At 44.2% G+C, this 10,084-nt stretch overlaps 1 protein-coding gene across 1 annotated transcript in view; it reads right to left on the bottom strand.

Annotated features, from left to right (window-relative positions):
• Nucleotides 1–1,548: 1,548 nt before the first annotated feature.
• The window catches only part of FGD5 (FYVE, RhoGEF and PH domain containing 5), a 114,774-nt gene continuing 106,238 nt past the window's right edge, over nt 1,549–10,084 (bottom strand). Inside the window, exons 19-21 of the mRNA XM_082847665.1 lie at nt 7,557–7,685; nt 2,527–2,681; nt 1,549–1,682 (exon numbers count right to left, since the gene is read on the bottom strand). Coding sequence (XP_082703791.1) covers nt 1,646–1,682; nt 2,527–2,681; nt 7,557–7,685 — 321 coding nt within the window. The 3' untranslated portion in view covers nt 1,549–1,645. The remainder of the gene's footprint in view (nt 1,683–2,526; nt 2,682–7,556; nt 7,686–10,084) is intronic.

Genomic DNA, 10,084 nt, shown 5'->3' with positions numbered 1-10,084 from the left:
AACTATTCACTGAGAATAAAAGCCCTATCACATCTTCTTTACGGAGTATCAGAAGTAGGATGTTATACAGTAAAAGAGGCCTTCCAGATGACTTCCAGACATAATTCTACCCGGAGCTCAGAAACTGACAATGGGCAGTGGCACGGGCAGGTTGGAGAAGCGCCCACTTCCTTGTGCTGAAGTCTTGTTGTGCTTTCTAAAGGCTCAAAGGGTCTAGAAGGCCCATTTCAATATGTCTGATGATGAAAATGAAAGTCCTCAAAAATTAATAAGAAGGCCTCTCTAATCACTTACTTTGAATCATTAATTAAATGTTTGACCAAACATTTTAAAAGAACTGCAAACTAGAAAAAAAAATTCCCCTAAAAATATTTAATGTAAATAACTCCTGGAGATGGTGCTTTTTACAAAATGTTTGTCAGCAAATGCCTTTTTCAGGGGACAGGGCAGCAGGAAGATGGGGACAGGACATCAGAAAGTGTGATGATGGTTTTTTATTTCGATGAGAGTAACAAGGAGTCCCCCCACCACTCTGCTTTATGTAAAAACACGTCCAGCATCGTGAGCAGCAGTCATCAGCGGGGAGGTGACTGAGCCCCAGGCGCCCAGAGAGGATCTTCAAGCCACTATTTCTGTGCTCCCTCACTGTGTCCAGAGCCACTGGCCAAGACCACGAATTCACCTTCTGATTGCATCTTGTTTTCTCTCCTTTTGTCTCTTTCAAGGCTTCAGGAATACAGCAGAAGGATCACCGTGTCGAAAACAAGAACAGTTCTCACAAGCGTAACGACGTCAGCTTGTGCGGGGTAAACTCAGGAAGGCACACAATAAATTAAAGCAGACCTCTGTCTCTTCGGAGGGTCTGCAGTGACCTCTGGGGGCGGGGGCCGGATCTGCCAGCAGCGGAGTTTCCCGCACTACTCTGGTGTTGGGACTGCCGTGGGGAGGACGGAATATCTCCTTTCGGAAGCCCTGTCGGTCTGCAGGTCGAGTGGGCGGGCACTTGGAGGAGAGAGTCCTCCCCTTGTGCTCCAGTGCCACGTGGCCCTGCACCCTCCGTGGTAAGGGAGACCCTCCTGGTGTCGCCTCCTTGCGCCACAGCCAGTACTGGTGGCAAATTAGTCCACAGGACTCCATCTACCATTTACTTAAGTAAATCCCTTGGAAAAAATAAAACTGGAGGTTGTTGCTCAGTAAAACAATAAAGTGCTTTTGATGAGAGTAGCTGTTATTTGCTGGTTGTTTCTCATTTCACCTGAGGCACTGACATCAACAACGTGAAAGGTCATCACGTTTACCAGGAGTAAAAATTGTAAAAGCTTGTTTCTACTAAAAAGCTTGCATTTCTAAAATGTACTTCTCTATTGGTTTCCACGTCTTCATGTTACTAAATTTTAACTCACTACTGGAAAAGGAAATAGTTTATGCCTGGGGCGGGGGTGGAAAACACGAAGACAGAAAAGGTCCATAAATATCCCTTAAGGGTTCCACTTGTGAAGGTGTGAGAGAGGGGTTACAGCAAACAAGGTCAGGCCCCATGCTGAATCGAGATGTGTGTCCAGATGAGTGGAGACACAGATTGGCTTCTGGAAGGGTCCACGCATCAACCTAAGAGTGTACTCTGAGTCCACGTGCTTGATAACTGCTATAACACACTCGCATCTTCCATGGCTTCGATCCACCTGCAACGCAGAAGAGAGGGGACACTTGGTGTTGAGGCTCTGCCTGGAACCCTGGTCACGGAACCCATGAATGATGAGACTACGTTATTATTAGCCTGAAGTCAGCAACCGTGTCCTACTATATTTGTTTCCCTAGCATTTAGCAAAACGCCTAGAGTACAGTGCAAAGGTTGCTGAATCAATGCACACCTGTGTGAATGAGTTATAATACAGGCAGACCTCGTTTTATTGTGCTTTGCTTTACTGTGCTCGGAGATACTGCATTTTCTATAAATTAAAGGTTTGTGGAAACCGTATGTCCAGCAAGTCTAGCAGCACCATTTTTCCAACAGTATTTGCTCAGTCTGTGTCTCTGTATCATATTTTGGCAGTTCTCACAATATTCCAAACTTTTCCATTGCTACTGTATTTGTTATGGTGACCTGTGACCAGTGATCTTTGATGTCACTATTAGAAAAACATCATGACTTGTTGAAGGCTCGGATGATGGTTAGCATATTTTAGCGGTAAAGTTTTTTCAAATCAAGGTATGTACATTTTTTTTTAGACGTAATGCTATTGCAGAGGTAGCAGACTACAGTATAAACATAACTTTTTACGCACTGGCCAACCAAAAAGTTTGTGATTCGCTTTGCTTCAACATTCGCTTCACTGCGGTGGTCTGGAACCGAACCCGCAATATGTCTGAGGTCTGCCTGTGAATTTAAATCTGCTGTTCTGCTGTGGCCTGAGGGGACTTGAAAGGACAGGATGGATGGAGAAGAACAGAAGCCAAAGCCCAGGGCGACAGCTCGTTCCCTTCTGAGAGAGAGGCAAGGAAACGCACGACTAGTTATTTTGGTACCTCTGAGCCGAATTGGTATCCTCTGCTTTGAAGCTATAAAATACGGTTTTCTTGTGGTAAAGGTGAAAAATAGGTCCTACTTCGCTGCTGCCCTCCTCCTTTTCTGGCGCAATGGTGAAACCTAGGAGGGGCATGCTCTCCAAGGCCACTGTGTCCTGCAGGGAAGCAAAGGGAAAACTGATGTTAAACACGGCAAGATACCCAGTCAGCAGCTTAGCAATCACTGATGCTTCCAATGTAACATGCATGACGAGCCCCTCTGTGTGGGGCATCTCTGGCAACGGTGCAATTATCACACACATACTCTTCACTCCCACTTCCCCGCCAGCACCAGTCACGAGGAGGAAAAGAAACTTAACATTTTGTGACAGCATTTAGGGTCCAGGCACATTCACTTTCATATTATCTTGTTTAATCTTTGTACCAATCATAGAAGGTGTCACCCCCATTCTAAGAAGAAACTGAGGCTCAAGGAAGGTAAATAACTCCCCAAGATCACTCAGCGAGTAAGGGGCAGAGCCAGTGTTTGGACTCGAGACCACTTTCTAAAACCCCACATTCTTTCCACTGACTCGATTTATCAGTGACTCAGATTTCTAGTGTTACCCTCGTTAATGTATTCTGTACTCATCCCCCCAGGTCCTCTTTCACAGCGCTTCAATATGGAGCACTCAGGGTGTCCGTGCTATACAGCTGCTTACAATTTAGTGAGATGCACCCAGAGAACACAGATGAATCTTAAAATCACAGTGCTTAGTGGAAGAAGAAAGAGCTTTTTATATATAGATAAAGATATTTTATACACACATATTTATGTAAAAATACATGTTCATAAAGAATACAACTTTATAAAATCACATATAAACAAAGATATATAATTAGTTAAGCACATTAGAATGATTGTGGGAGGAGGGGGGGGGAGTAGAGTTTGTGTCTAAAAGGGAATCAATTTTCAAAGACTGCTAGATCAGTGCTCCTTTGGCAGCACATATACTAAAATTGAAACGATACAGAGATTAGCATGGCCCCCGAGCCAGGATGACATGCAAATTTGTGAAGCGTTCCATATTTTTATTATACAGCAGAAACTAACACACCATTGTAAAGCAATTATAGTCCAATAAAGATGTTTAAGAAAAAAAAGACTGCTAGATCAGAAAAAACTTTTGACAAAATTCAACATCCATTCATGATAAAAACTCATAGCAAACTAGGAATAGAAGGGAACTTCCTTAATCTGACCAAGGGCATCTATAAAATACCTACCAGTAACATCATACTTAAGAGCGAAATAGTGAATCCTTTTCTCTTAAGATTGAGACAAAGCAAGAGGACGCTCACCCTTACCAATTAAATTCAAAATTGTACTGAAACCTCTAAAAAGAACAAAGTTGGAGGACTTACATGACCTGACTTAAGGCTTACTATATAAAGTTATAGTAATAAGACAGACAGTATGGTATTGGCATAAGGTTTGGTAAATTATCAGTAAAACAGAATAGGGAGCCCAGAAATAGACCCACACTTCGTCATTTAATATTTAATAAAGACACCAAAATAATCCAATAAGAAAAGGAAAGTCTTTTCAACAAATGGTGCTGGAACAACTGGATATCCACAGGGGAAAAATTAAGCCTTGGCCCCTATCTCACACCATACACAAAAATTAATTTGAGATAGACCTAAATGTAAAAGCTAAAACATTAAAGTTTTCAAAAGAAAATATGGGGAAAATAACTTTGTGACTTACAGTAGTCGGAAGTTTCTTAGGACATGAAAGCAACAGCCAAAAAAGAAAACATTAATTGACCTCATTAAAGTTATAAACTTCTGTTCACCAAAAGATTGATTGATTCATTCATTCATTTAAAAAAATGAACAGACAAGCCACAGATTGGGAAAGAATATTCACAAAACATCCATCTGATAAAAGACTGGTAGCCAAGGTACAGAAAGAATTCCTGTAACTCAATAACAAACAATCTACTCTAAAAAATGGGCAAGAGATCCGAACAGACACTTCTCAAAGAAAAAAATATATACAGCCAACAGACACACGAAAAATATCATTAGTCACTAGGGAAATCTAAATTAAAACCACATTAAGATACTACTACACCCTCACCAGAATGGCTAAATTAAAGACTGACAATACCAAGTGCTGACAAACACATGGAACAACCAGAACTCCCAAATTTACCTACACTGTTGCAGGGACTGTTAAATGCTACACCATTCTGGAAAAATGTCTGCTAATTTCTTAGAAGCCAAATATATACCCTTCTGTGATCCAGAAATTCCAATCCTAGGTATTCACCCAAGGTGAAATAAAAACTACTTTCACACAAAAACCTGTATGCAAAAGTTTAAATTGGCTTTATGCATAACCGCCTCAAATTGGAAACAACTCAAATGTCCTTCAACTGGTGAATGGACAAACTGGTATATTCACAAAACGGAGTACTACTCAGTCATAAAAGAAATGACCTACTACTGAATGCAACAACATGAATGAATCTCAAAAACATGCTGAGTGGAAAAAGTCACACATGATTCCATCTGTATGAAGATCTAAAAGAGATAACTAATATACGGTAGGAAAAAAATCAAAACAGTGTGTTGCCTCTGGGGATAGGGGTGAGGTGGGGATTTACAGGGATATTCATTAGTCAAAACTCAACAGATAGTATCCTTAAGATTTGTGTACTTCATTATATATAAATTGTACCTCAAAAGAAAAAAAAGATACAGAAATATTGAACTCTTAGGAGGAAGTATACTTGAAAAGCATCAAAAAGATGGATGAGAGATGAATAGATATTTGTTCAAGGAAGTATAATAAAATGTTAATTGTATAATCTAGTTGATGGTTATAAGACGGTTCACTGTAAAATTCCTTCCACATTTCTTTATGTTTGAAATTTTTTAAACATAATAATAATAAATATATTAACTAAATAATAAAATATTGGAAAAAAATTTAAAAGATTCCTATGTATTTCTGATAGTCACTCTCTCCCAGGACTGTTACTGACAGCAAGTTACATCTGGTTTGGGTTACCTCAAACGTGGTTACCTCACGTCAGGGTACATGACGGGGCTCATGGTAGTGTAGACAGTGAAAACTGGCTATCCATTTTATCAAATTTTTTTCTTTGATGGAATTTGAAAGCTTGGTCCTGTCATTGGTTTAGGCTTATTGAGAAACTGTACAAGTTCCTCTCTCTGAAGAAGTGGCTTTGGAAGCATACTTAAATCCGTCTTTTAAAATTAACCCACACTCTCACTTCCATGACAACTGTTGCTCAGGACCCGGGGCCTCTGGGTTTTCCATTCTCAAACAGGATCCACTCTCTTTGGTGGTTGGTTAATTATCACTAGCCTTTGTTCATCTGTCTAAGCCAGTATTTCTTCCCCAAGTGTGTTTTCCATGAGATGCTCTGTGAGGAAGGGCCTGCTGTCAGGCCACCTTGGGACTCTCCACATCCTGGGGACCCACAACACGCCATTGTTCGTTAGAGACTCAAAAGCACTACTGTGAGGAAGTCCCACAAACTGTCTACTCAGGGTTCTCTCAGAACCCAGTTCTCAGAGGGCCCCTGCGAGTGTCCTGTGGAATGCCTCCTTAGGAAGATGCTGCTCTGGGTTGCGGCACATTTCAGATTGTTCCAGAAAGATCCACATTCTCCTCAGCACGGAGAGCCCCATCTGTGGACCCATAAGTGAAAGGCCCCCTCAGGGGAGGGCTTGCCTCACACAGTGCCCGAGTCACTCAGGCCCACAGTGGGTCCCCTCTGTGTGTCTGCGTCCCTCCTGGCCTCTGGGATCCCTGAAGATGGGGCTGACTGCAGCCGGCGCAGCTGCAGGCCCCTCATGAGGGAAGCTTTATGCCCGGAAGAAGGCAGTGCCTTCTGCCCGGATGCCAGCATCTGCGGTCAGGGGAGAAGGGCCAGCCCTGTGCTGATGTGCACATCCTTGTGGGTAAAGCACCTACCCTGTGCAGCTGGGCAGAATGCATTTAAGTCCCATTTTCAAAGCGGATTTCGCCTGTGGAAACCATCAGATGGTGGGGCCTGGACACGGAAATCTTTCACATTATCCCACAGGTTCAGCCTGGGCCAGGACCAGAGCGTCCCCTGCTGTACAGCCAAGCTCACACCTATCTACTCCAGAAGCAGGCTTGACCAAGGCCCTCTCTCCGATATTTTAGTAGACGTAAATGTAAGATGTTCTATGATATATATATATATATATATATATATATATATATACACACACACACACACATAAACTTGAGTTTTACTTAGCAGAAGAGTTACCACGAGGCAATATAGTTCCCTGACAAATGCACAGACAAAAAGTAAAGAAGTGGGACTTCCCTGATGGTCCAGTGGTTAAGAATCTGCCTTCCAATGCAGGGGACGCGGGTTCGATCCCTGGTTGGGGAACTAAGATCCCACATGCCATGGGGCAACTAAGCCTGCGCGCCACAACTACTGAGCCCATGCGCCTCAATTACAGAGCCCAAGCACTCTGGAGCCCATGCGCCACAACTAGAGAGAAGCCCATGTGCTGCAATGAAGATCCAGCATGCCGCAACCAAGACCTGATGCAACCATAAATAAATAAGTAAGTAAGTATGGTAGCTTCCTCCAAGCTGCTGAATTTTGTCTCAAACAACTGAAGCGGAGAACACAAAGGCGCTCTCTTTTAGGGAGTGCCAGCTTGTCCTGGATGCTGGGGCTGTGATACCCAAATGCTATGCTGCACAGGCCTGCCTGCTGTACCGCCTTAGCCCCACAAAGAAACAGTAAATTACTCAGATTGGAAATGGACGCATGGCTGCACATCCACATGGCGTCCCTCAGTAAACACCTGACCGACGTGGGAACTGACGTGGGAACCAGATGCTAGACTCACACCGCCCTCTGGTGAGGCACAGTGCACACACACCCCACATAGACAGTCTGAGGCACAAGCTTAACCCACGGGCCCTCACGGGAGAGGAGAGAAAGCAGGAACCACACTACCTCACTGGCCATGTAGGTGTAGAGCACTTTGCCTTTGATGACAAACCAGAGCTTCTTCCAGTGCCTCTTCCCTTTCTTACAACGGCTGAGATAACCGCTGATGGCGGAGCCCTCTCCGGAGGCGGCCACCTGGCAGACGGAAGCAGGGCGGTCAGGGCACCAGGTAGTAGACACGGTTTACACAGAGCCAAAATGACACTGCGAACCCGCTGGCAGGGTGTTTATACTGCTTTGGAATCTGAGACTTGGATGATCTCAGGATCCACCCAGCACCTCAAAGGCAGCAAAACTGTACCATATCTGAGAGACAGGATTTACTGACAGGATTTGCAGATCCTAGACACTGGAATCAAAAACTGCCTGCAGGAGTGCTGCCCCCTGGTGGAGATTCAGATTCCTGGTTCCCTGCCCTCAACCCCCAAGCCCCCAAATTACAAAACTGCAGATATTTGGGGGAAAGTTTCTTCCTTCTAAAATTGATTCTTATACTTTTCAGCTTATTTTTTTTATATTTAAGAGGGGATCCCTTTTGTACTGTTTATCTGAAAGGTTTTATGATCTCCTGCCCAATGAGTTTGTTAACTCCTCTAAGTAGTAGTAGTAGTGGTTGTGGTCTGTTGAACAGGCTTCATATGGGGGCTAAGAACACAGGCTTGGAGTAGGACCAATCTAGGGCTCCAGCACAGGCTCTACCAGCTACTAGAAGGGTAATGTCAGGCCACTTACGTCCTCAAAGTCTCAGTGTCCTTACTAGTAAAACTGGAATTAAGTGATATAAGACGGGTTACCTGTCAGGAAAGTGCCTGACCCACAGTAAGTGCTCCATAAATATTCACCCTACTATGAGAGCAATAAAGCCAGGTTTTGAAATCATTTCATCTTTCTCATTTTACAGGTGGGGAAACTGAGGCCCAGAGGAATGGAGGGATCTACCAAAGGTCAAATCCTGACTTAGTTGAAGAGAGGGTAAGAACTCAGATCTCTCAGCAAATGTTCTGAAGGTCAGCTAACTTCAGTGTAGGGAGAGGAAGCTACAACCAGCCGGGTGTTTTGAGAAGTACCAGGAAAGGAACCTGCCCCTCTCCGGGTCCTAGGACTTCTAACACCAGACTCGACTTCTCTCCCCACACTTGACCTGCTGGAGCAGCTCCAGAGTGAGAAAGGCAGAATGTACAGAACACATCAGGGAAACCGACTCTGCGGTCTCCCTCCCTGACAGATGCTCCAGAGGCAGCATTCCTGCAGACCTTCCCATGGGAAGCAGATCTCACTGCTAAGGTGGAGCTCCTGGGGGAAGAGGAGAGGGCGGAGAGGGACGGGCGCCCATTTCTTCTGGGGCTGCTGCAGAGCCCACGGTGTAGTCTTTGCTGAATAACAAAAAGGTTGTCACTTTGGGCAAAAACTGCCAACCTGGCTGGGGCAGATCCACACAGCACCAGGATCACAGTGCCCGGATACCCAAAGAGTGAGAACGGTTCTCGAACTCTGCACCCACAGAACACTCAGGTTCTATGAGCTCAGCTCATGCAGACACCACAGTGTGAGTGAGAGGGTGATCTTTTCTCAATTTGTGGAAAGGGACTAGTTAAATAAATGATGAGACAGCCACACAATGCAAGAAGTGTGAGATTTATGTGTATGAGCTACTGTGAAATAATAATATTGAAGATAAATTAACTGGAAGAAATGTACAGAGGACCCAGTATATCATCTTTTGGGTAAAAAAAAGGACCTATGATCGTCTATCTTTATTATGTATATGCACAAAAATTTCTGGAAGGGTCCATAAGAAACTTGATGGTGGTTACCTTTGAGGGGTGGGACTGAAGGAGTCTGGGGAGGGAGAGAAACTCACTTTTTATCATATAGTCTTCTGTGTTGTGAAAAAATTTTTATCACCTATGTGTTATTTACAAGATTTTTAAAATGCAAAAGGAATTAAGTTAATTGACAGAACTGTACTCATTTAAAATTTGCATCCCCAACACTTTTTTATTACCACCTGCTACTCAATAATGAATATTAATGAAAAAACTTGGAAACAGCTGATCACTCTTCTTTTGACAGCATGTATATTCATGGCACACATTTGTTTGTGGTTGTGATTAGAATACAGACATGTAATCTGGTCCTGTTTCCAGAATGGAATTTAGTTTAGCTAATTCTGAGGTTTCCTGCAAAGAGCCCCACTACCCTTAGGAGGCTCACCACCTGAGCCCGTGTGGGACCCCCAGGCTGAGAGAATGGTGCAAAGCTCGGGGGCGGGGGGAGGGGGCAGGGAAGGGCTGACGTGGGAGACCTGAGCCAGGACAAACAGCTTTAGACCCAAGTGCCCGGGTGATCTGTGCGGTAACCCTGGGGACTAGGTCTAGGCTGCGGGGACAGGTGCAGAGAAGGATGGGAGAGATGTCTCCTAGCACCACCTACAACCACTTGGGCTCCTGTCCTCTGTAACCAACAGGTGTCGTCTCGGTCACCCAGGAGACGGGCCTGTGCTTCAGGGCTGCCTTTGTTAGCGTGAGTCAGGA

Source organism: Leucopleurus acutus (genome assembly GCF_964270905.1).
Source record: "Leucopleurus acutus genome assembly, chromosome: 10".
Classification (NCBI taxonomy): domain Eukaryota; kingdom Metazoa; phylum Chordata; class Mammalia; order Artiodactyla; family Delphinidae; genus Leucopleurus; species Leucopleurus acutus.
Note: the sequence above shows the minus strand (reverse complement) of the source record. Positions and strands in the feature narration are given on the sequence as shown.